Source organism: Mesoplodon bidens, assembly GCF_964165515.1.
Source record: "Mesoplodon bidens genome assembly, chromosome: 15".
Classification (NCBI taxonomy): Eukaryota; Metazoa; Chordata; class Mammalia; order Artiodactyla; family Ziphiidae; genus Mesoplodon; species Mesoplodon bidens.
In genome coordinates, this window is record NC_138171.1 from 51,998,289 (window position 1) to 52,024,504 (window position 26,216).

The 26,216-nt window shown below is 48.0% G+C and overlaps 1 protein-coding gene across 1 annotated transcript; it reads left to right on the forward strand.

The window, feature by feature from the left end:
• Window positions 1-404: 404 nt before the first annotated feature.
• On the forward strand, window positions 405-23,574 carry CLEC19A (C-type lectin domain containing 19A; the record flags this gene model as incomplete). The annotated part of the gene is made up of 5 exons (XM_081256721.1): window positions 405-492; window positions 12,406-12,571; window positions 18,392-18,485; window positions 21,884-22,016; window positions 23,495-23,574. The coding sequence occupies 5 exons, from the start codon at window positions 405-407 to the stop codon at window positions 23,572-23,574; spliced, it is 561 nt and encodes a 186-aa protein (XP_081112847.1).
• Window positions 23,575-26,216: the final 2,642 nt, after the last annotated feature.

Here is a 26,216-nt window from a genome sequence, read left to right on the forward strand (position 1 = left end):
GCTGACTTGTATTTTTACCTTTGGGTACTACTTCTTCCTAGGGCTCCGAGATGGATGCTTTATCTGCTGTGCCAGGCAGGGACGCGCGCGCTGCTATTGTCCCATCTTACAGAGTCTCAAGGGAGGCAAGCACGTGCCCAAGGCCACTCGGTGGCTCGGAAGCAGGGCTGCGCTTCCTCTGAGTTCCCCGAAGGGGGCCGGCCAGGGGCGGCTTTCACGCTGTCACTCTGAGCTGGCCGCGGCCGTGCAGGGAGGAAACAGGAGTCAGGGGAGGGGCGGGGGAGGAGACTGGGGTCTACCCAGTCCTCCTGAGCTCTGGGCAGGAGAGCCGTCCGGACCCGAGCTCCCACGGCAGGGCCTCTCTCCTCTGCTCAGGCCGTGAGGTGGCTTTCTCGGGGCCCAGGATGCAGAGGTGGGGACTGTGGGCCGCGGCCGTCCTGACCCTCCTCTCCGCACAGGCCTTTCCGCAAACGGACATCAATATCAGCCCAGGTGAGCACGGGGCCAGGGCCGGGAGGAGAGGAGGACATCCCGCAAATGCTTGAGCTGTCAGTGAGGCCTCGCTGCCTGGGCTGCAGGCCTGCCTGACCCAAGGAATGCTGGGGGGCCAAGCTGAGCCTCCTGACAGCCCCGCCAGCTGCTCTCCCTCCAGCTCATGCGCATTGTCTGGCTAGGGCCAGACGCAAAGAGACCTGGTAATAAATCCCAGCTTTGCATCTTCAAAGCTGTATGACCTGGCACAAGTTTCTTAACCTCTCTGAGCCTCAGTTTCCTTCAGAAAACGGTGGTCACAATGGCACCCTCTGGGGCTACTGTGCAAGGGAGATGAGATAATCTGGGGAAAGTGCCTGGCACCACAGGAAGATCTGGAGATGGTATTTTTGTTAGGGATTTGGCATCTAGGCTCCACAGTCCCACCTTGGCTGTGACAGCTGTTCCCAGGGAGCTGGGCACTCAGGAGGACATAGTTGTCCCTCTAGTGACCTCCCTGGCGTCCTGGCCCTGTGACACCCAGCTCTGCGGATATTCAGTGTCCCCAGGGATTGGGATCCATCAGCCTCGGGATGTGGCCTCCCAGTGTCCCACTTGGAGGACGCGGGGCTTCAAATGAGCTCAATTTCTTCACCCTTGCAAGAGGGAGGCTAGGGTGCTGACTCGGGGGTAGGAAGAGTCCTGAGTCCTACAGTCCCTTCAAGGTGGAAGATCTTGCCCGTCACCTCTACCAGGAGGTTTCTTTCCAAACATGGTTTAAAAACTATAATAATAATAATACCAATAACAACAGTATAGCCCTCACTATAGGCCAGGCACTGTTTTAAGCACTTTTTACATATGGATTTATTTAATCCTCACAATAACTCTGTGGCAGAGATACTATTTCTGTCCCCATTAAAATAAAACTAACACTGTAATAAAACATCTGTAAGATCCCCATAAAGCCATGTTATTGGGCAGTTACAGTGTTGAGGCGAATTTAAATAGTGGGGTGATAAGACTGCAAGATAAAATACCTGATGTCCAGGTAAATTTGAATTTCAGATAAACAATAAATCATTTTTTACTGTAAGTGTCTCAAATATTGCATGGGACATAGCTTATGCTAAAAATTATTCCTTGTTTATTTGAAATTCAAATTTAACTGGGAATTCTTTTTTTTTTTTTAATCTGGTAACCCTAGTGATGGGAGATAAAGGGTGGTCAGTTCATTTGGGCAAGCATCAGGGGCTCTGGTCTGCCATAAACTCTCTGAGTGTCTGTATTAGTCAGCTCGGGCTGCCATAGCAAAATACCGCAGACTGGGTGGCTTCAACAACCGGAAGAGTTCTGGAGGCTACAAGTCCAAGATAAAGATGCCACCTGATCTATTACCTGGTGAGGGCCCTCTTCCCGGCTTGCAAGTAGCCACATGGTGGAGTGAGAGAGTGCTCTTGTCTCTCTTCCTCTTCTTGTACGGGCACTGATCCCATCATGGGGGCTCCATGACTCCATCTAACCCTAATCACCTCCCAAAGACCCCATGAAAACACCATCACATTGTGTGTTGGGGCTTCAACATGGGAATCTGGGCAGCACACAAACATTCAGTCCATAACAGTGTCTTTGCCTGCTTGCTCTTGTGCCTCAATATCCTCATCCATGCAATGGGTGAGTAGGAGAGAAGTTGGACAAAATATCCTTGAAAGATAATTTGTGTGTTCCAAGATCTTGCCTTTCTGCCCAGCATAAGAGGGAAGTCCTGAGGCTGAGTTTGAGAGCGGGAGCGATAGGGGGTCCTCTCTCTCTCACTAGCTTGAGGACATGGGACCTTTCTCCGAGCTTCAAGTTTCCTCCTGTGGAAAGTGAGGATGATAATGGTGTCCATCAAACGTTTTGGGGAATCTTCAATGAGATGATGCAAGTGAAGCACTTAGCACATAGAAAGCACTTGAAAAATGGCTTATTACCTTACTACTTCTGCCACTGTGGTTGTTGATGTTATGATAGAATTGACCTGGAGACACAGTTTTCTGCTGTGACAAAATGCCTTCAAAAAGGAACTTCCAGACATCTAGCCCCATGCCTCAGTCCCACTCTACAGATGAGGAGACTGAGATCCCTTCCAACCCAGCAACTTTGGACACCTCAGAGTTGGAGTTGGAAGGAAGGGTCCCGGAAATCCACTTGGCCCCATCCTTCCACAATACAGCTGTGGAAACTGAGGCCTACAGAGGCCAAATAATCTGGCCAAGGTCATCATCCGTCCAGTCCAGCAGAAAGCCCAGTTCAAGCCTGAGTGGATAAATCTGCTAGAGGAAAGTGATTTCAGTGCAGTAGAGAACGTGTGAGTTAAGTGTGTGTGCGTGTGTCAAGTGGGTGTGTGTGTGCGTGTGAGTGTGCGTATTGATGTGTGACTAGGGAAGCCTTATCTGGGGTCTTGGTGAGCACTTGCAGACCATGAAGGTGGGCGCACAACCATAGCCCTCCTTACTGAAAGTGGGCCTGGTTCTTCCTCCTCTCCTGCATCCTGAGCCTTTAGGTACAAAACAGAACAGGGTCATTCCATCCTTCATCCCACTGCTCTGAACCTTTCATGAACATGCAAATATACACAAATAGTGCAACCCAGCCATACCCTTAGATCTGCTTTTAGACCTTTAGACACTTCTGAAAGACTGGGAAGGATTTCGCCAGACTAGATCCTTTTCCTAAAACCCTTCTCTGAACCTGGCTTTGATCACTTTGGTTACGTGGATTAACAAATATTAAGTGCTTAAAAGAGGGCCTGGCACCTGGTAAAAGCTACATAAATATTTGCTCTTATGATTCTTCAACCATAACCATAAAAAAGTTTCCTTTCCCTGGCTCCTGAGCCCAAGAACTTTCTACAGCAAAGGAAATTCTAGCAAAGCATTTTGATGCTCAGGGCCTGCTTCTGCAGGCCTTCAGGGGTGAGAAGGGAGAATCGGTCAAGTTCCGTAGCCTCTTCCTCTCCCCTCCAAGAAACTGGTATTGTGCACTCAGCACCAGGATTATTCCAGGGCCCAGGCTGTTTCTGTTGTAATATCTCATGTTTACTAGAACACCTACTATAAGCCAGGCACTGGCTTCCCTGTGAAGTAGGCACTATCATCATGCCCATTTTACCGATGAGGAAACTGAGGCACAAAGAGGTGAGTTTCTAACTGGAGTCATCTAACTCCAGAGTCTAAGTTCTGAGGCTGGAGCACAGAGGCTTGGGCAACTGGGTGTCCCTACTTCCTAGAGTATACCCTTCCCCACCCTCCAGTCTGTGTCATAGAGTCAGATCCTAGAGTAACCCTGCCTGGACACTCTAACCCATTCCCTACCCCTCCTCTATAGTCACAGAGCCCTCTGCATATTTCTAGAATGTCCCTTAGTGTATGAGGACTCATTGCCATGTGTGCTATGCATTCCTCCCTCCAGACTGTGAGCAACTTGAGGGCACAGACCTCAAGCCAAATAAGCACCCAGGAAACATTGAATTATTACTTAATTATGTTGGTCTTAGTTAGCTCAGGCTGCTATCACAAAATACCATAGACTGGGAGGCTTAAACCACAGGAATTTATTTCTCACAGTTCTAAAGCCTGGGAACTCCAAAATTAGGGTGTTGACCAATTCAGTTCCTGGTGAGAGCTCTTTTCCTGGCTTGCACATGGCCACAGAAAGGAGAGCTCTGGTCTCTCCTCTTCTCCTAATGGCACTAACCCCATCATGGGGGTCCACCCTTATGACATCATATAACCCTAATTTCCTGAAGGCCCCAGCTCCAAATACCATCACACTGGGGGGTAGGGCTTCAACATATGAACTGGAGGGGGACACACAAACATTCAGTCCATAATGCTGTTAAATTGGGTGTTTAATATATTTGTCTTGCCAAATGAGAAAACCAAGACCAGAAAAAGATGTTTTCTGGAGGCACTGTAGTGCTTAGGAATTTTCAAGTCCATCAGACCTTAATCTCATCCTGACACTGCCACTTGCTAGCTGTGGGAGCGAGTGACTTAACATCTTTGAGCCTCGGTTTCTGCACCTATAAAATGGGGATGATACAGATACCCCTCCCAGTTTGGTCTCAATGGTTATATTAACCCCGCAATGAATGGCCACTGTTATGAGCAATATAAAAAAATCACCCAGTGCTGGCTCCTCTGTATCATGTGACCACAAAAGCAGCCTGGAAGGAGGGAGAACAAAGCTGAGGCATGAGAGGCCTGGGACCAGCAGTTCTGCACCCCAGAGCCAGGGCTCACTGGGAAGGGCCCACTGAGGGTGGGATGTGTGGACCAGGGAGATAGCAGGCAATGAAGGTGACTGAGCCCTCCCAGTGGCCACCTTCCCAGACACTGGGAGACACTTCCGACCCCCTGGGACATCTGGGGCCCAGTAGTGACGGGTGGGTGGTGGCGGGGAGGCCGCCAATGTGGCCCCCAGAGCCTCCCCCTCCACTCCCAGCTGGCTCTCAAGGCTGATCTGGGCAGGAGGAGGCAGGGTAGTGTATTTGTGGGCAGCTGGACTGGGGCCAGGGGGGCGAGCAGCCAGATCGTGTGGGAAGGTGACAATTTATTCTTTTAAAAAGAGAGAGATTAAAAAAACAAGTCCTGAACTCCGGTGGCATGTCCTCTTTCCTTAACAAGCTCAGAGCTTCCAAAGGCTTTGACTCCCACCCCAGCTGGGAGACCCTGGGGGCCTTTGGTGCTGCTAACTGAAGTAAAATACCATGTAGTTTGGCCTCTTGGTTTCCAGAGCAACAAGCTTCTTTGTGCATCCACCCCCCCGCCGCCCCCCACCTCCGCTTCCACCCCTCCCCTCCGTCACCTCCAGCCTCATCCCTCTCTCAGATTCCCAGCCAGGCTGAACCTTTTACAATTCTCCAAATGTTCCCTTCTCTCTCATACCTCTGGGCCTTTGCACATGCTGTGCCCTCCACTTGGAACACTCTTCCTCTGACTCTTCCTCATCCTTCAGGTCTCAGTAGGCAGTCTCACATCACCCCTTCCAGGAAGCCTCCTGGATCTCCAAATCTGGGTTATGTGCCACTTTTAGGTGCTCCTGTGGCAACACCTTTATTTTCCCCATCCAGAAGGGGACTCACTCTGGTGTCCTGTCATAATCACCAGTGGACACCCTGAAGGCAGGGTTGGGGTGGCCACCAGTTCAACTAGGGAGAGAAAAGGGGCAAAGAAAAGACCAGTTTCTAAAATAATTTGAGCGCTGCTCCCTCAAGTTTTTGCCTGCATGACACAAATCCATATTAATTGCATATTAATGACATTTTATTTCTGTGCTTATTTTTCTTAATGTCAGCCTCCAGAGAGTGTAAGATCCATGAGGTCAGAGGTCACCTCTGTGTAGTGTGCCACAGTATCTCCAGCACATAGCCAACTACCTGAGACCAAGTAGGTGCTCAAATAAGACTTGTTGAATGAATAAGGGGATGAATGAAGAGCCAGACCATCAAGATTGAGACAAAAGGAAATGGGCTTAAATGCAGCAGGAATCTCTAAATTAGGTCTGGAGCCACACAGCCTGGCTTCAAAACCCAGCTCTGCCACTTAAGAGCTGTGTGACCTCAGGCAAGTTACTCAACCTTTCTGTGCTTTGGTTTCTTCATCTATAAAGGGGGATGATCGTGGTACCTACCTTGTAGGATGTATGAAGACCAAATGAATTGATATGTACAAAGCACCTGACACAATGCCTGGCTCAGACGGAAGCTCAGTAGGGTTGGCCCTGGTTATAATGTCACCATCACTACCTGAGTGTCAAGCTATAAAGCTATAGAGATCTCTTCACCAGAGAGACACAGATTAGCAAAGGCTACTCTGGGTTCCAGGCTGATGAAAGTCCTTTAAGGGACTTCCCTGGTGGTCCAGTGATTAAGACTCCACGCTCCCAATGCAGGGGGCCCGGGTTCAATCTCTGGTTAGGGAACCTAGATCCTGTGTGCTGCAACTAAGAGCCTGCATGCTGCAACTAAGACCTAGCACAGACAAATAAATAAATATTTTTTTAAAAAAAGAAAGGAAAAAGAAAAAAGTCCTAAGTCTATTCCTCGTTTCTAAAATCCCAGAGGTAGGGGGTTGCCAGGCAGGGTGGAGTTCATTATCATCCCAGTGCAAGCGAGTGGCTCCTTTTTGCCTCCCAGGTCCTCCCAATTAAAGGCCTTTGCCTGCCCAGGTGGAAAGGGGAGTAATTGAGCAGTGACCTGTCACAGCCCCATTTTCTGGTATGTTTCACCCCAGGCATCCATAACCACCGCTTGCTCAGTGGAGAAAATCAAAGGGACCAGGAGTGGGGAGAAGGGCGGGAAGGTGGGGGCTGAGATTCTCCATTGCTAATGAGCTCCCTGGTGAGGCTGATGCTGCTCCAAACAGCAGTCATGGCGCTAAGTAATCTGGAAAACCAGGATCAGTCAACTGCCTTCAGTGCTGAGTTAGAAAAGTCCAGGCACGCCATCCTAGAGTCAAGGTACACCAGGTTGGAGGCATCAGGGCACATGGGCAGTGTCCACACCCTTCTCACCACTGTCCCCCAAAAGGGGCAGTTGACCCAAAGAAGCAGCATTTGATTTCCTAGCATGCATTTAGTCATTCAAAACTAGTTATTGCACACCTACTATGTGCCAGGCACTGGGGAGAGGGATGATCACAGCAGACCTTGTGCAGGGGGAGGCCAGACTGAACAAGAATTCACGGGGATGCCTGAAAGGAGGGATGAGGGGCTCTAGGAGCTCTTAGAGAGGCTCCTACCTCATCTTCTCTAAAGAAGCCACCATGTGACTGAGACTCAAAGAAGAAACTCGAATTGGCCAAAGACAGGCCAAGGGAAGTATCTGCAAAGATGTGGACACACTTTGAGAAATGGCAAGAGCTGAAGCAAACCTGGAGCATGTTGTGAGCGACAGGGGATAAGCTGCAGGGGCAGGTGGGAGCCCTGCTCCTGAGGGTGATGGGCACTCCTGGAGGGCTTCGGTGAGATGAGATCAGGGTGTTGGAAGGATCCCTCTGGATTTGGAAGGTGAGCTAAGGCAGGAAGAACAGCCAAGCGGCAATTGAGGAGGTCTCTGTGAGAGACGACAGGTGGAGGAAGAATGTGGAAGGGAAAGAGAAAGAGACAGAGACAGAAGTGGGGGAGGGAGAGGGAGGGAGGGAGGAAGACAGGAAGGAAGGGAGGAGGGAAGAAAAGAAAGAAAGGAAGTGGAGAGGTGCTGGGAGATGGAATAAACGACTTAAAAATTGATTGGATGTGCGTAGAGGGAAAGAGAGGGGGTAAAGATGATTTGGGGCAAATATCCAACAATGCTAGACAATTCTGGTCAGTTCCAGCCAATTCTTGTCAGTTTTGTCTAATCAAAACTGTGTGTGTATGGGACTTCCCGGGTGGTCCAGTGGTTAAGACTCCACGTGTCCACTGCAGGGGGCACGGGTTCGATCCCTGGTCTGGAACTAAGATCCCGCATGCTGTGTGTGTGTGTGTGTGTGTGTGTACACTGTGCATTTTTCTGGGGAAAGAAAGGAACAGTAGCTTTAATCAAGACAGCTATACTATAATATTTGATATCAAATAAATCACAAAGGTAGAGCAAATGTAACGGGGTATCCTAGGTTGGATCTTGGGAACAGAAAAAGAAAAAACTGGTGAAATCTGAATAACGCCTGTAGTTTACTGAAGAGTATGTACCCATATTAATTTCTTAGTTACTGTACTGTACTGTACTGTGGGAATGTAGGATGTTAACATCAGGGGAAACTGGATGAAGGTTATTCAGGGACTCTGTATAATATCTTTGCAACTTTTCTATAAATCTAAATTTATTCGAAAATAAAAAGTTTAATTTTTTTTAAGTGAACGAAAAGAAAAAGAGATAGAGGACAAAGAGGGCGGAAACTTCCAGATCAGACCTTATGGTAAATTAGAGAACAGAAAACGTCTCCACTATAGACATCCAGAAATACAGATAAACTTTACAAACATCCTTTGAAAATTAAACTGGGCTTCCAAGAAAGTGAGGAGGGCAACCAGGGGCGGGAAACAAAGTTAGAGATGGAAACCAAAGCAGTGGGCACATGCACGGCAGAGCACTGGGCGTGGTGTCAGCCTCCCTAATACAGAAGCTCGGGCTTCACATCCACACCAGGGAGGGAGTGATGAGACTCGGAGCCTCTCACAGAGAGGAGACCCGTGAAGAGTCCCACCTTACAGGAGAGGATACGCCGAGTGGGGAGGGGGCAATCCTCCCTCTGTCAGAGAGATGATGAAATTTGTCAGCTTCCTCCCAAACTCAGGGAGGAAATGCAAGACTTCCCCTCTGCAGCTCCTTTGGTGAAGTCTGTACCATTAAATTTAGACACAGTGTTCTAGCAATGCCCCGGGGCTTTTAAGCCATGGGTTCATAATAGTTATATATTTTAACTCCAAAATTAGAAAAATAACACAAACTCTACTTCTAATCGGTTGTGTGGCTTAATTTTTGTTAAAGAAACTACAGATAGGCTGAGAAATGTGGACGTTTGCTGTGATGTTTTGTGTTGCTGCCCTGTGGGGTTATTTTACATTTTGGAGTTCTGCCTTCCATCTAGGGCGAGGATTCTGTTGACATTTGGGGTCAGAAAACCCTTTGCTGTGGGGCTGTCCTGGTCATTGTAGGATGTTTAGCAGCATTTCTGGCTTCTACCCATTGGATGCTAATAGCACCACTACTTCTATTTTCGACAACCAAGAATGTCTCTAGGCATTGTTTAATGCCCCCTGAGAATCAAAATCACCCCGGTTGAGAATCAGTGCTCCAGGGTGATCGACTAAGGGGGGTCTGGGATGTGGCACTTTCAGATTTAGAACTGGAACAGTCCTGGGCAAACTGGGGTGGTTACATCCCCTACTTCCATCTCTAATATGAATAGTTAGGGTGCAAAATAATTATAGGACAGGTGAGAGTGGGGAAAGTGGTTTAGCACCAGCAAGTATCATACTCTTGGTCTAACTATTCCAGCCAACACCTGGACAGACGTGGCCACGTTTTCACCAATGAGTGTCCTCGGTTACAAGTGATGGGTGGAAAGCAGATGGAAATGACTTGCTGCTTCTCATCCATGCAAAGGGGGAACTGCTCCAAAAGCAGACCCCTGGGAATGATTCAGCCGAATCTCTCTGTGTGGAAGGAATGGGCAAAAGTCCCCACAGGGAGCTCAGCAACGCCCAGCATCACAAGGGTTCCTTCAACCCCCTCAGCATCGAGGCAACGTCCTCCTAGACCAATGCTCTCAACTGAGAAAGGAGGAGACCGAAGTCCAGGGAGGGGCAGGGAAGGGCCGAGGTCCTGAGCCCCCTAACTCCATAAGCAAGAGTTCTCTCCCTTTGCCATGTAAGGGAGGGTTAAGAGAGCAAATTCTGAATCAGCTGGCTCCAGTTTGGATACTGGCACACACTGAAAGACAGTTGGCCGGGACTGGTGGGGAGAGGTGAGACAAGGCAGGACTGACCAGCGCAGCTGCCTAGGATGGGGGAAGGGCTGGTTCTGATCAAACAGGAAAGCCCAATGGCTCTCATCAGGGACAGGTAGCCCAGATGGAAGCTGCCTGCTTAGCATAGCTCTATTTTTTTTTAAGCTTTATTTATTTTTTTAAAGTAAATTCTATCTATTTATTTATTTGGCTGCGTCAGGTCTTAGTTGGGGCATGCGGGATCTTTCATTGTGGCACGCGGGCTTAGTTGCCCCGCGGCACGTGGGATCTTAGTTCCCCGACCAGGGATCGAACCCTCATCCCCTGCATTGGAAGGCGGATTCTCAACCACTGGACCACCAGGGAAGTCCCAGCATAGCTCTATTGACTAAAGCAACTGTCCCGTTCCTTCCCCAGAAAAATTCATATAGATGCGTATGTGTGCACATACATGCATACAGACTTTTGATTTTGCATTTAATTTCGAGGGATTCACTGGACCCCTGAAGCCCATTAACCTCAGTGATAAAACCCTGAGCTAATCGTTAATAATCATACTATTATGGAGCATCCATACATGCCAAGCACTCGGTGACTTTATTTGACCCAATGAGTTGACCTAGCAACCTGATGAAGTAGGGGCTGACACATGATTAACCATCCTCAGCCTTATTGGTTTCCCATGATGAAGTATCATGTGGATTTTTTTTTTTTATGTTACAAGGAATACATTTTTTTTTAATTACTTTATTTATTTATTTATTTATTTATTTTTGGCTGTGTTAGGTCTTCGTTGCTGCACCCGGGCTTTCTTTAGTTGCGGTGAGCGGGGGCTACTCTTCGTTTTGGTGCGCAGGCTTCTCATTGTCATGGCTTCTCTTGTTGTGGAGCACGGGCTCTAGGCATGCAGGCTTCAGTAGTTGTGGCACACGGGCTCAGTAGTTGTGGCTTGCGGACTCTAGAGCTCAGGCTCAGTAGTTGTGGCGCACGGGCTTAGTTGCTCCGCAGCATGTGGGATCTTCCCGGGCTCGGGCTCGAACCCGTGCCCCCTGCATTGGCAGGCGGATTCTTAACCACTGCGCCACCAGGGAAGCCCATCATGTGGATTTTAAAATCAAAGACTTTGGTGTCAGGAGGCCTGGGTTCAAATCCCTACTCTGCCTACTACCAGCAGGACGATCTCGGGCAAGTCACTTAACCTGTCTAAGTCTCAGTTTCCCTCTACGTGCTTGACGCATCATAAATGCTCAGTAAAGGTGGTCCACTACTTCCTTATTCATGAGCCCAGCCAGCTATTACAGTGGCTTTGAAGGCAAGATTTCACACCCCTGGACATCACAAAAGGGACCCCAAAGATCTTCCAGTCGGACAGCTGAGAAGGGAAGGAATGTGCCAGCATCCCATGGCATGTCAGGCGCAGAGCTGGAGCTGGCACCCGGGCTTCTGGATCCCAGTCTAGCAATGTCACCACTGCCCGGTGCCTGCACTCACAGATGAGCCACCCAACTGAGTTCCAGGCAGGTTCTCAGCATGCCTTTCTCCCCCAGTCAGTCATCTTCAGTCGTGGTTTCCAAAAAAAGTATATGCTAAGAGGCCTCCATAGGGGCTGAGACTTTGGAGAACTTTAGTGTCTCAAACATGGGGTTTTTATTTGTCCCTTTTCAGAATTAAGAACACATCCTGAGCCCCAGTAGTTCCACGGGCTAAAGATATAAATAGTCTTGACTACAGTAGGGAAATATACACCTTGGCCAGAGAGCCCAGAAGTGCAGATTGAAATAAGATACCATTTTTTTGCTTATAAAATTTGCAAAGATTGCCATTAAAGTGGTAACACTCAGCGCAGGCAAGGCCGCTGTGTGGTGGGCACTCTCAGACATCACCGTGGGAGTATAAATTGCTTTCAGGAGGCGACTTAGCAAATTGTATCAAAGCCTTAAAAATCTATCCCCAGAAAATCATCAGAAATGCTGCAAAAACTTTATGCGCAAGCCTTTTCATCTCAGGATTATTTCTAATTGTTTTTTAAAAAGAGAAAACAATCTATCCCAAAATTGGGGAATGATTAAATAAACTCTAGGGGGGCCACTAGGGAATATTAAAGAGCTATTTGCAACAATGTTTACAAAAATTTATAATGACATGAGGGGAAATGCTTATACTCTTAATTTTTAGAAATCAGAATACTGACAGGGGTGTATGGTCAATATAATCACAATTGCATTTTTAAAAAAATCTTTGCATTCAACATGACAAGAAGAAAAACACTCTAATGTAGTAACGTTTTCCAAAGATTCTATAATGAGCACATATTACTTTTATTATTTTGTAAACTTTAGGTATGCGTTAATCATAAGGCGACACTTTTTACTTTCATTCTTAAAAAGATGTCATAAGCTGTAGCATCAACGTTTGCACGGCCAATCTTCTTCCCAATCCGTATTCTCTCTGCCCCCAGCCATGCCAGAGCTGCCCCAGGCTTCCCTGTGCCCACTGTTTTGGATGGAGTTCAAAGGCCACTGCTATAGATTTTTCCCTCTCAATAAGACCTGGGCTGAGGCTGACTTCTACTGCTCTGAGTTCTCCATCGGCAGGAAGTCCGCCAAACTGGCCTCCATCCACAGGTGAGTGGACTCCTCTGTCCTCTGTAGCCCAACCAAACACCCCCTTTGGAAAGGGGCGTGGAGAATGGTGTGTCCCACTGGCGTTTCCCTTTGGTAATTGCAGCTTTTATTCAGCCCAATTTCTCATTGAAACTGGCCTTGGCAGTAGAGGACAAAGCATTTAGCAAGGGTAGCAAACAGCAGGCTGGAAGGTCCATTTTTATAAGTGCCGATCTTGTGCTGTGCCCTGTTCTGTATCACAGGGGGTTTGACCCTATGATATAACTCACATAATATGTATGTAAAGAACATAACATAAGACATAATAACTGACATTTATTTGCTGAGAGTTTATAAGCATCAAGTTCCCGCAAACCATATTAGGTAAGTATCCTCATTTCACAGATACGGAACCTGAGGCTCCAAGAAGGTAACTTGCTATAAAGTGGTGGAGCTGGGATTTGAACCTGAGCAGTTGGGTTCCATAGCCCACCCACCAAGGCCTCCTTCAGTGTTCCTCCATGCCTCCTAAGCCCCAGCCATGCTCACCATCTCGAAGCTCTCCAAAGTGGTCCAGCCCATTCACACCTGCATACTTTGCACATTCTGTTCCCTCCGCTGGGAATTCCCGTCCCTATCTTCTCCTCCAGGGAGACACTTCCTTAACCTTCCAGACTCAGTTCTGCCATCTTTCCACCGAAATCACCCCTGACTCGATGGCACCTGACTGCACTCACCACCCACCTCTCCAGGAGCACTTTCTTCATCACTTTAGTGACTTCTTTTCACATTTGTCTTCCCTGCTGATTTGTGGGTTCTTTGAAGCCAGGTGTGATGTGTTCCGTTGCCACTAAACTACAAATTTACAATCTTACCTCATTTTTCAAGAATCTCAGAGACTTGAAGTTACAATGACGGTTGGTTCTTTTTGCTTTAGAGTCCCTGAGTTTTGTTAAGAGAGGAGAAGGGGTCCTCAATCTTAGTTTCCAAAGAAGTCTTGAATCCTTGCATCAACTCATCCAGCAGATTTATTGAGCACCCACTACATCCTTGGTGGTGCTGAAGAATATAGTGAGGTAGTCAGGGTCTGACCAGGAAAACAGGAACCACTACAAACATTTAACACAGAGAGAATTTCATACATACACAAGTGATGGACGCTGAGAACTTAAAGAAGCAGTAGTGTATCTAGAGATTCACACCAGCAGGAAGCCAACTCCAACCCTAACTGGAGGGCGGGCCAGTCCTATGGGAGCTAGAGCCACAGAAGGCAGGCAGCCCCTGCCAGCACCTCCCCAGGCAGAGAGGGAAAGAAATACCCTGGCTTCTCTCTCCCTCCCATCCTTCCCATCAGTGCCTCCCATTACATGGAGGGCAGCTGACATGGAAGCCTGGGAAAGGCGATCTTCGGGGGTCAAATCCCCTATGATACAGAGCACAGCACGTGACTGGCATTTATAAAGATGGATAAAATAAGTTCTCAAAAATAACCAACCTACAGAGGAAAATGAAATATATGTAATAAACAGTAAATTTAAAAGTGATTCCAAATGAAGATTTCCCTTTGGCCAGTCCACAGGAAGGACGGCTCAGCCTGTCTCACAGTGCATGGAATCTATCCCTTGGTTTAATAGTCATTAGAAAGGATTCCAGCCAAATTCAGGGGTTTTCCAAGAGCCCCTGACCCAGATCCTGTTCCCTTCTGCTTAAACTTACCTCCTTCTTCTCTTCTCAAGTCCTGACATCCCTCTTTTTCTCTCTTATACTAACGTTTCCCAAATGTTATACCAGCATTTCCTATCTTATACAGGTAGTTTTCCACTTTGGTATATAATACTTTCCCAAAAACATGTAGAAAAGTTGAATTTGCACAACGCATTCATCTGTTATAAGTTCAGTTCCCATAAAGCTAGACAATATTATAAAATCTCTAATTTCATCTTGTCTTTGAGACACAATCCAATTTTCTAATTCTGGCATTTTTTCATGCTTTGTAATTTTGTTCTTTTCCTTCATAATTAAGCACACTATCAACTTATGTTCATGGAGCATCTGATTAAAGTTTAAGGTTTTCATACTTTCAGCTTACCTAATAATTTCCATCTTTGCTTCAAGTGACAGTTGAATTAAGTTCATTTGATCTCTGCTTACTACTTGCAGTAGCACCTTGGGCCTTTCTATCTCCCAGTTATTTTGACCAGATATGGCGAAAATGCAATAAAATATTGAAATAGTTTCCTGAGCAGGTGCCACCGAACAAAGATGGCACTAGTGCTAAAATGGCTGGGCAGCCACTCCCCCAGATGACCGCTCACCATGCATGTTCAGCAGTTGATGTAGGATACCGTGAATTGTGCATGAGAGGGGCACTTGGGGATGCCAGTGCCTAGCTGGGTAGGACCAATGGCAAAGACCCATTGGACTGGAGTGCACTTTGTCCCCAGAAATCTACCACTCTGATATTAGACAGAACACACTATCTTGGAACATCGGCATTGAATAGAGCCTGGTGATGGTGTGAGACAAGATGTCAAATAGAAAAAAGGCGTCGTGTGGGTCCGTGTTGGTCTCTCTCTTTGGGGAGACCAGCCCATCAGAAATAGAAAACTAAACCAACCAGCCTGCCCTGGGGAGCATGGAAACTTTGTGCTACAGGTGGGCAAGAATTGGATAGAGGGTGCTCATGGAAGCTTTCCTGGAACAACTAGGCCTGGATCAGGATCTTGAGGGCTTGGGAAGCTTAGGGAATGGGGGCAGCAGATGTTCAAAAGGAAGAAACCTGTGCAATGTTATGTGCATTGATTGAGGGCATTAGAGTCAGTCAGCCCTAGGCTGGTCCCCACTCCACGACTTCCTACCTGGGCGACCTCGCCCAAGTCCCACAAACTCTCTGAGCCAGAGTCCTCAGCTGGGAAATAGAAGTAGTCACACTGACTTTAAGGTTAAGGGGCTTTAGATGAAATAAAAATGCATCTGAAGTTCTTACACAAGTGCTTGTGTAACTCAATGCTCCATGGTGGGAGCTGTTATTATTTTTATTAATTATAATTATGGGCGTCTCAAGAGGTCAGTGCTTACTTAGCGTGCGCACGTCAGATCATCTTTCCGAGGGCAAGTAAGCCTTGACTCACCCACCCTCTTTCCTTTCCATTGCCTCTAATAATATCTGTCTTAGTCCTTTTAGGCTGCTGTAACAAAAATATCACAGACCGGGTGGCTGATAGACAATAGAAATCTATTTCTCACTGTTCTAGAGGCTGGAGTCCAAGATCAGAGCTCCATCATGGTCAGGTTCTGGTGAGGGCTCACTCCCTTATTTGCAGATGGTCATCTTCCTGCTGTGTCCTCACATGGCAGAAGGGGCAAGGGATCTCTCTGGGGCCTCTTTTATAAGGACACTAATCCCATTCACAGGGCTCCACCTTCATGAACTAATCACCCCCAAGGGCCCCACCTCCTAACACCATCACATTAGGGGTTAGGATTTCAACATATGAATTGTGGGGCAAGGGACTAACATTCAGTTCATAACAATATTTGTTTAGCAATGCCCAGCATGTGACTGCCTAGAGCACTGTGTTGAGAAGGATTCTGAGAGCCAGAATTCTGAGTGCTTCTGGGATGGATTAAGAATGTCTTCCACAAACACAAAATTAAGGAGAGTAGATATGTGTGCTTTGACTTGCCACCAACGCCTCAAGCAAAAGGAAATCTATTGGTGGGTGTTCTAGACAAGGTGGCAGCCTGTAGAGAGTGGTCATTTAGAACAGCAGTCTCCAACCTGTTTGGCACCAGGGACCAGTTTTGTGGAAGACAATTTTTCCATGGACCAGGGCGGGGGTTGCAGGGGTGATGGTTCGGGTGGTAATGCGGATCATGGGGAGCGGCAGATGAAGCTTTGCTCACTGGCCTGCTGCTCACCTCCTGCTGTGCGGCCCGGTTCCTAACAGGCAGCAGACTGCTACTGGTCCAGGGCCCGGGGGTTGGAGACCCTTGATTTAGAAGACGCCAATGGGAGCAGATATACACCGTTGTAATGTAAAGGGTACCTCAACATAGTCTTGTTTTGAAGTGAGTTATTGGTTAGGTGTCTGTTAGGTCTGGGGCTGATTATTATTACTTTGTAATGACTTCTTCAACACACCAATGTTCACCTTTTAGTGTCATGTGGAAGCCAAACATGTGGAATCCCTTGTCCAGTGGGATCTGTCCCTCTGGGTCTGTGAACTGCTTGAGTGAACTGTGCCTGTTATTTGTTCGTTTTCTGTCACATCCCTTGCCCACCCTTCTCATCTCTGCAAATGACATTTCCCAGGTTCATGGATATTGGGGCACTAGGTGAGCGGTTGCCTTGGCCCCCCTCCAGGGCCTCCAATGGAGCAGCTCCAAGTATCATGTCCACACACAGCTACAACCCCAGGAAGGAAGGCAGTGGTGGAAACTGGGGCCTTTTCCACACACCACTCTCCATTTATAGGGGAGGAGAATGTTTCCAAGACGTCCTCTACCAATTCCCCCATACATCTAATTGGCTGAACTTGGTCAGATGGCCAGTGTTAGCTGCAAAGGAGGCTGAGAAAGTGAAATCTGACCTTCCTAAATTTGGTTGTAGGCAACGGGCAAAAGGATTAGGAATGACTGTGAGGTAGGTAACCTGTAGCATCTGCCACTGTGCCTGTTTGATGTGAGGATGAAATGAGTTCATGTATATAAAACATTCGGCATAGTACCTGGCATGAAATCAGTGCTCAAGAAACATTTTAATGACCTGAAGAAAAAAAATCTCTGTGTTCCTATCTATCTATCTGTCTATCTATCCATTCATCCATCCCTATTTCTCTGTTGTTTTTGGCAGCAGACTGCCTCCAGGGTCCTCCATCAATTTCTTTTGTTGGGTGAATTACTTTATAAGCTCTTTGAAATAGGAGGTGAGAATCCCCCAAGAAGACACCAGTGCCTTCTGCTATGGTTTGAATGTTTGTGTGCCCTCAAGATGCATATGTTGAAATCCTAATGCCCAATGTGATGGTATTAGGAGATGGGGCCTTGGGGAAATGCTTAAGTTCTGAGGGTGGAGCCCTCATGAATAAGGTTAGTGCCCTTATAAAAGAGGCCCCACAGAGCTCCCCTGCCCCCTTCTGCCATATGGGGGCACAGCAAGAAGTCTGCACCCAGAAGGGGCCCTCACCTGACCATGCTGGCACCCTGATTTTTCATTTCCCAGCCTCCAGAACTGTGAGAAATAAATACCTGTAGTTCATAAGCCACCCAGTATGTGGTATTTTGTTGTAGCAGCCTGAATGGCCTAAGATACCTGCTGAAGAGGGTGGACTGATAATTGCAGGATTTGGTTTTGCTGAGTCGTCTATGCAGGTTCAGGCCTTGAGCTGAATTTTCCAGCAAAACAAAAGATCTTGAAGATGTTCTGTGAGAAAGGATTAGGAGAGAGGAGGCTATGTAAGGACTGGCACCGTAAGGAGGGCTTTTGAGAAAGAGCAAAAACATCCAGTGGAGATTTTCGTTATTTGATGTGTACAATGCAAAGTCAGCTCCTTTCTTTGTCTCTTCAATATAATCCACCTTGTTTGCTAGTGTTTTTACATTTCTAGGATGAGTAACTGTGTGTGCTGAGTCCTGCTTTGGACCAAATCCAGAGATGCCCCTGAGAGGACAGCCCATATGGGTGCCTTAGTTAAAAAAGGAAAAAGAGAAAGCAGAACTGCATCACATCCTCTATTTACTTTGGTCTGGGAGGGCTAACAAAGACTTCTGTCCATTTTCAACTCAATCCTATGGCAAGAGGCAATGAGTAACATGCTACCGGGTTTCTTACCTTCGCAGCTGGGAGGAGAATGTCTTTGTGTATGACCTCGTGAACAGCTGTGTTCCTGGGATCCCAGCTGACATCTGGACAGGGCTTCACGATCACAGGCAGGTGAGGAAGTGCCGACCATCAAGCCCTTTTGGAAGTTCCAGCCAAGATTCCATTTTGATTTAACCAGCCTTTCACATGGAACCTGGGTGCCAGGTCACTGCTATGTGCCCGGCACACAGAGAGATCAGACACGATGATGCCCAGTTAGAATATGATAATCATTGTGAAAGAGGGTATTATGGGAACATATTGGATGGCCAGGGATGGCCTCTGTTTAGGTTTGGGTTCTCCAAAAAGCAGACACAAAAACGTGATTGGATGGGTAAGAGGCTTTTGAGGGAAAACATTGGCAAAGGAAAAAAGACGGGAGGGTTGAAGAGGCAGGGAAGACCTTCAGTTCATGATGTGGGTCTGAGCCCTGTGAAAGAAGAGGGGGAGGGAACAGCTGAGTGGGGAGAGCCTTAGATCACAGCTCACCCTGGAAAGTCTTAGCTAAGCCAGTGGGGTGTCCCCAGGCAAAGGATGCCCATTCCAGGAGTCCCACATTGGGCAGGAGCAAGCCAGCACTAATACCCCTGACATGCTAAGTCACTAACTGGGAACAGCATGGAGGAAGCACAGTCTCACTATGAATACAGTGCTGGGTCCAAGGGGCTTTCAGTCAGCCATGCTTCCTCAGCTGGTCCTCCTGAAGGAGCTCTGAGCAGTGCACGTCTACAGCTGCCACAGCCTCCCTGGGTAAGAGATATTTAGGCTAACATCTAGTGGATAAATAGGAATCAGCCGGAGGAAGAGCATTCCAGGTAGAGGGCACAGCATGGGCAAAGGTCCTGAGGTGGGAGAGATCACGGCACACTCAAGGACATTAAAGACTAGTGTGTCTGGGATGCAGAGTGGCGCAGTGGTGAGTGGAATAACGGTGGAGAATAAGGCCAAAGAGGCTGGCTTGGGCCAGAGCTCATACCTGGCAATATCACGGCACACTCCACCTGGAGATTTGGTCTCCACACTTTCCATGGAGAAGTTGCATCCTGAGCATCTCTCCTGCAAGTATGCCTCCAGCCCTGCCTCAGATAGGGTTCCAGTTCCAGCTCCTGTTCTGCCACTTACTGGATGGTAGGTGACTGGGACTTTTTTTTTTTTTTTTTTTCTTTTGCGTCTCTGAGCTTCAGTTTCCTCAGCTGTAAAATGGGATGACAATAATAGTGCCTGGTTGTAAAAAGTAAATGGGCCAAGGTATGTAAAGGACTTAGCCTGTGCTCGGTACACTGTGAGAGCTGTCAAAGTAGCAGAAGTGGTACTTCCCTGGTGGTCCAGTGGCTAAGACTCCGCGCTCCCAATGCCCGGGGCCTGGATTTTGATCCCTGGTCAGAGAACTAGATCCCACATGTATGCTGCAACTAAAAGCCTGCATGCCACAGCTAAAAGATTCTGCATGGGGCTTCCCTGGTGGCGCAGTGGTTGAGAGTCTGCCTGCCGATGCAGGAGACACAGGTTCGTGCCCCGGTCCGGGAAGATCCCACATGACGCAGAGCGGTTGGGCCCGTGAGCCGTGGCCGCTGAGCCTGCGCGTCCGGAGCCTGTGCTCCGCAACGGGAGAGGCCACAACAGTGAGAGGCCCGCGTACAGCAAAAAAAAAAAAAAAAAAAAAAAAAAGCTTCTGCATGCCACAACTAAAGATCCTGCATGCCGCAACGAAGATCCCGCGTGCCACAACTAAGACCTGGTGCAGCCAAATAAACAAATATTAAAAAAAAAAAAGTAGCAGAAATATCAATAGTGGCCAGACTCAGTATAGATATTTTAAAAAAATCAATAGAATGCATCTGGCAAAAACTTGTATAGAAGTTGTAACATTAAAAAACCAAAATAGGGCCTCCCTGGTGGCGCAGTGGTTGAGAGTCCGCCTGCCGATGCAGGGGATACGGGTTCGTGCCCCGGTCTGGGAGGATCCCATATGCCGCGGAGCGGCTGGGCCCGTGAGCCATGGCCGCTGGGCCTGCGCGTCCGGAGCCTGTGCTCCGCAACGGGAGAGGCCACAACAGTGAGAGGCCCGCATACCGCAAAAAGAAAAAAAAAAAAAAAAAAAAAAAAAAAACCAAAATGTCCCATTATAATAGTAACTTTAAAATTGGCTTATGAATATACTTAGAGTTAAGGAACTTGTATAACAAGACCTAAGAATAATAATAACAAATGATACAGTAAAAGGACTTGTTTTTATAGTTTTCTTTTCAAGCCTAGGCACCACATGCCAGGCACTAGCTAAGTCTCTTAATGCTTTTAATTCATTCAATTCTCTCAATAATTCTCTGAGGGAAATATTAGCTCTATTTTATAGTTGTGGAAACTGAGGCTCAGAGCCCTCAACAAATGGCAGCTAGTAATGTTACCAGCCAGAGCCAGAACCAAACTCAAGTTTGGCTGCTCATTGCTCAAAAGACAATGTTCGAGAGACAGGGTTGGTAGAACAAGAAAGATGCTTTATTCCAGAAGCTGGCAACCTGGGGAGATGACGGACTAGCATCCCCAAAACCATCTCCCAGTTGCTGGTTAGGAGACAAAGGCTTTAAAGGGGAGTTTCAGGGGTGCATAGGCAGGGGAGCTCTGAGCAGAACAGCACAGCCAGCTCCGACAATCACCTTGAAACTGGTCATGCGGTGATTGGATCAGCATCATTTTGATTGTTTTAAGCATAATCTTCAACTCCAGGGTCAGTTTGTTCTCACTTCCTTGAGGCCAGTTCTTGGCACTGAGCTAGCCATAGATTCAGTACTGCTCAAGATGGAGCAGCTTATGTCATGGCTGCAGTCTGGTCATCATGCAGTTAGCTTTTTCCCTCTGATGGCAGTCATAATATCTGCAAAACAACTCAGGAATGTGCATAGGACACTGTGATCTATATCTTTCAGGAAGGAACTAAAGATTCTGTGACTCTATTGTCCTAATCATTAACTGTTTGAGCCTGCTTTTTTGTGACTCAGGGAAGGTCTGGGAGACTATAACTTTTCTGAAAACAAGAGGCAGGGGACATGGAGGGGCTTTTGTACCTGGGAGGGCCCTGTAGGGTCCTGCTCAGTTTCAGTAATGGTGGTTAATAATAGTATATCAGGGCTTCCCTGGTGGCGCAGTGGTTGAGATGCAGGGGACACGGGTTCGTGCCCCAGTCCGGGAAGATCCCACATGCCGCAGAGCGGCTAGGCCCGTGAGCCATGGCCGCTGAGCCTGTGCGTCCGGAGCCTGTGCTCCGCAACGGGAGAGGCCACAACAGTGAGAGGCCCGCGTACCGCAAAAAATAATAATAATAATAATAATAATAATAGTATATCAGATAAAAGTGAGGGCTTCTGCACTGTTAGATATGGTGGTATTAGAATGTTACCCAAGCTGGAGCTGGCTCAAATGCCTGATCCTTCTCTCCTTGGCTTGCTTCCTTTCCTCTGGGTGCAACCCCCCAGGAAGGGCAGTTTGAATGGACAGACGGCTCATCCTATGACTATAGCTACTGGGATGGGAGCCAGCCGGACGATGGCATCCATGCTGACCCAGAAGAGGAGGACTGCGTGCAAATATGGTACCGACCCACCAGCGGTGGGTGCCCTCGAGACCAGGGCTCTTGCAGGGGTGCTGGGGAGGTGCCAGGGATAGCCAGGAAACTGTGAATTATTCAACACCTTGGAGAGTGACCAGAGGTCACGGGGTGGGGTGAGGGGGTGTTAGGGGCGTGGCAGTTCCCTATGGTGGATGCATTTTAAACAATGTTTAATGGTGTGTTGTTGACATGCAAACTGTGATTTGGATGGAAAGACATTAGAGATAGAAGCATGAAAAAAAGAAAGAAACTTGTACAGAGACCAGAGGATGGTGCTTTTATGTCATCTCACCAACGCACCAGAGGTGGCTCGTGCTCCTGGACATTAGAGCAAAGGGATGCCTGGAGGAGCGCCCAGGTGTAGTAGTGAAAAGAGCACCCAGATGGGTACAAGTACTGGCCCTGTTGCTTTCTAGTTCTGTGTCCTTGCAGGCAATTACTTATTCTCTCTGAGATTCCCTTTTCTCTTCTGTAAATGGATTTAAAAATCGTTGCGGGCTTCCCTGGTGGCACAGTGGTTGAGAGTCCGCCTGCCCATGCAGGGGACACGGGTTCGTGCCCCGGTCCAGGAGGATCCCACATGCCGCGGAGCGGCTAGGCCCATGAGCCATGGCCACTGAGCCTGCGCGTCCGGAGCCTGTGCTCCACAACAGGAGAGCCCACTACAGTGAGAGGCCCGTGTACCACAAAAAAAATCGTTGCTACCCACAGGGCTGTTCTGAGCATTGAAGGAGATACAGTTGATACAGCACAGTGGTAAGAGCATGGACTCTGGAGTTGAATGTCCTTGTCTGAACCCCAGCTCAACCACTTATGAACTGTGTAGCCCAAAGTAAGTGCCTTAACCTCTTGGTGCCTCAGATTCTCCATCTGCAAAATGGGGCTAATGACACAACTCACAGGGTTGATGTGAAGGAAAAAGAAGATAAGAGACATACAGTGACTGCAATGGTTTGCATGTGGTATCAGCAATCACCACCATCATCGTGAACCACAACATCACTGCTCACACCAATCTTAAGAAGTAAAAACTATTAATATTTCCATTTTGCAGATGAAGAAATCAAGACTCGGAGAAGTTAAGTGATTTATTCAAGTCTGTCCAGCAAGCAGATATGGAGCTGGGTTTCACCTATATCTACTCCAGATGCAAGTGCTGAACTGCTGCCATTCCCACTCTGCTCCTTGTTCTTTTTCTGATTAGGGGAGGGAGGCATGGGACAGCGACTTGCTATCCCGGGAGCCAGAGCTGGGCCACTCTGGGTGAGGCTTGTCCTGTTCCTCCACAGTGGCAAGTCAACACTAGCCTTATGAGAGAGTAAGGCTGGACAGCAGCCTCATTAAGCATCTGCAGAAAGGAATGCCAGTGTAGACACCAGGCCTATGGGAGAGGACTTTTACTCTGGTGGGATGGCAGGGTTACTTTTACTGTGGTGGATGGACCTTCACGCAGAGTCTCTGCTTTTTCCCATCACAGCTCTGAGGTCATGGAATGATAACACCTGCAGCCGAAAGTTCCCCTTTGTCTGCAAGATCGCAGCTCTGACCATTCACTGATCCAGTCTCGCCCTCTCGGAGCAAGCCCAACTCCAGCATCGACTTGTAGATGTACCTAATGTAAAGTCGACACTCAATAAACGTAAAACACACAGAGGAGACAAATCTCTCGGACAGAGATTTTATACAAGCAAATCTTAAGATACAGAGTGATCACTGGGTGACGAGTGACAGGAAAACCAACTCAGCTGGCTTGATAAATGAAGGATGGTGGATTTATTGGTCCAAGTAATAAAAGTCCAGGGGTTGTTCTAGATTCAGAGTTGAATCTCACTGGCCTGGCTCAGGGCACATGCCCATTCTTGAAGCAATCTCTTTGGCATATGCTGGTCGGCTAGACCCTGCTTAGATGCACATGGCTGGGCAGGAGGGGTGGGGTCAACATCACCTGAACCACATGGGCCCAAGGAGGAAGGTGGTTCCCCAAGGAAAAGGAAAATATCACCAAACTCATACATTGCTGGTGGGAATGTAAAATGGTAAAGCCATTCTGGAAAACAGTTTAGCACCTGCTCAAAAAGTTAAACACAGAAATACCATGTGGTCCCAGCAATTCCAATTCTGGGTATATACCCAAGAGAACTGAAAACAGGTATTCAAATATGAATGGTCATAGTAGCATTACTCATAATGGCCCCCAAAGTGGGAACATCTTTGGGGGCACCACCCAGATGACCCCATCCCATTGTCAGGATCCCAACCAGGGCCTTGACGGTAGCATAACACACTGCCTTGGTTGAGAGCTCAACTCCCTTTGAAGTTCGGACACTCTGAGTCCCAGGCTTGATCTGCCTCCTGCCACAAGAGATGAGAACTTCTTTGTCTGCAACCAAAGAGACTCTTTGGCTTTCACTCTTGGAGCAAGAACCTGTTACTTGTCCTCAGCTGTTTATTTTATTATTATTATAATATATATATATATTTTTTTTGGGGGGTGGGGGGCTGCGGTGGGTCTTCGTTGCTGCCCACGGGCTTTCTTTAGCTGCAGTGAGCGGGGACTACCCTTCATTGCGGTGTGCGGGCTTCTCATTGCAGTGGCTTCTCTTGTTGTGGAGCACGGGCTCTAGGCGCACAGGCTTCAGTAGTTGTGGCTCACAGGCTCAGTAGCTGTGGCTCACGGGCTCTAGAGCACAGGCTCAGTAGTTGTGGCACACGGACTTTAGTTGCTCCACGGCACGTGGGATCTTCCTGGACCAGGGACTGAACCCATGTCCCCTGCACTAGCAGGCGGATTCTTAACCACTGCACCACCAGGGAAACCCCTCAGCTGTTTATTATCTTTCTGTAGAACATCAAAGTCTTAGCAATAGCCACAGTCTAGTTATGCTTATAGGTACTCTTCTCTGCTCGTCAACTACCTGCTACCTCGCTCCTACGAGTGCATCCCCTTCCCGTACACCCTCCCAGTTCACTCCATGGAAGTTTGAACAGTTGAACACCACCTCGTGCCAGGGGCTGTCTGTTCCACACACCACCACTGATCGCCAGCTTGGAGGTGAGCGATCCAGCTTCTAAGCCCCATCTTGTCACTTGCTTCCTCGACTGCTCCTGACTGGGTTCTCTGGAAGCAGTTGCTGAGACAGGGTTTGTAAAAGATGTTTATTAGGGATAAGTACCTGTGCAGGGAAGGCGGAGGAAGAAGCGGAATTGAGATGCAGCCTGACAAATTATCGGTCCACCTGGCAGGGAGATCTGGGGCAAATAGAGGCGATCAGAGTGGACCTCATAGGACTGAAATGGCCAGGCCTTTAGCCGCATACTCCACTCAGTCACTGATGTGGGCTCCCCTGGAAAGGGGTTGACTTTTCTTTCTTTCTTTTTTTTTTTTTTTTTGGCTGTGTTGTGTCTTCATTGCTGCATGGGCTTTCTCTAGTTGTGGCGAGCAGGGTCTATTTGTTGCCATGCACGGGCTTCTCATTGCAGCGGCTTCTCTTGTTTCAGAGCACGGGCTCTAGGCGCGTGGGCTTCAGTAGTTGCAGCTCATGGGCTCAGTAGTTGTGGCTCGCGGGCTTAGTTGCTTTGCAGCATGTGGGAATCTTCCCGGACCGGCGCTCGAACCCGTGTCCCCTGCATTGGCAGGCAGATTCTTAACCACTGCGCCACCAGGGAAGTCCCAAGGAGTTGACTTTGATTAAGGCAGCTCTCTGCAGCTGAGGCTGACCCTGTAGGAGCTGACAGCTGGAAGCCACTCTGCCCCCTTCCTTGAAGGTGGGGATCTGGGTGGTACATCTCAGTGTTACCACATCTGGAATCAGAAAGACATGGGGTTCAGGCTTCCAGGGCTTACAGAGCCCACATGCTCTAAAGCCTGCGCACCACAACTAGAGAAGAGAAAAACCCACAGGCCACAACTAGAGAGCAGCCCACGCGCCACAACGAAAGATCCCACATGCCTCAGTGAAGATCCTGGGTGCACAACTAAGACCCGACACAGCCAAAAATAAATTAAATAAATAATAAATAAATCTTAAAAAAAAAAAAAAGACATTGGTTCAAATCTCACCATTGCCACTTACCATGTGATCTCATGGAAGTGGTTTAACCTCTCTTGAGTTTCAGTTTTCTCCTTTGTAACATGGAGACACAGTCCCTTCCAGCTCTAACTGATTTATCAGGCAGCTTTGGGAAATGAAGAGCTCTGC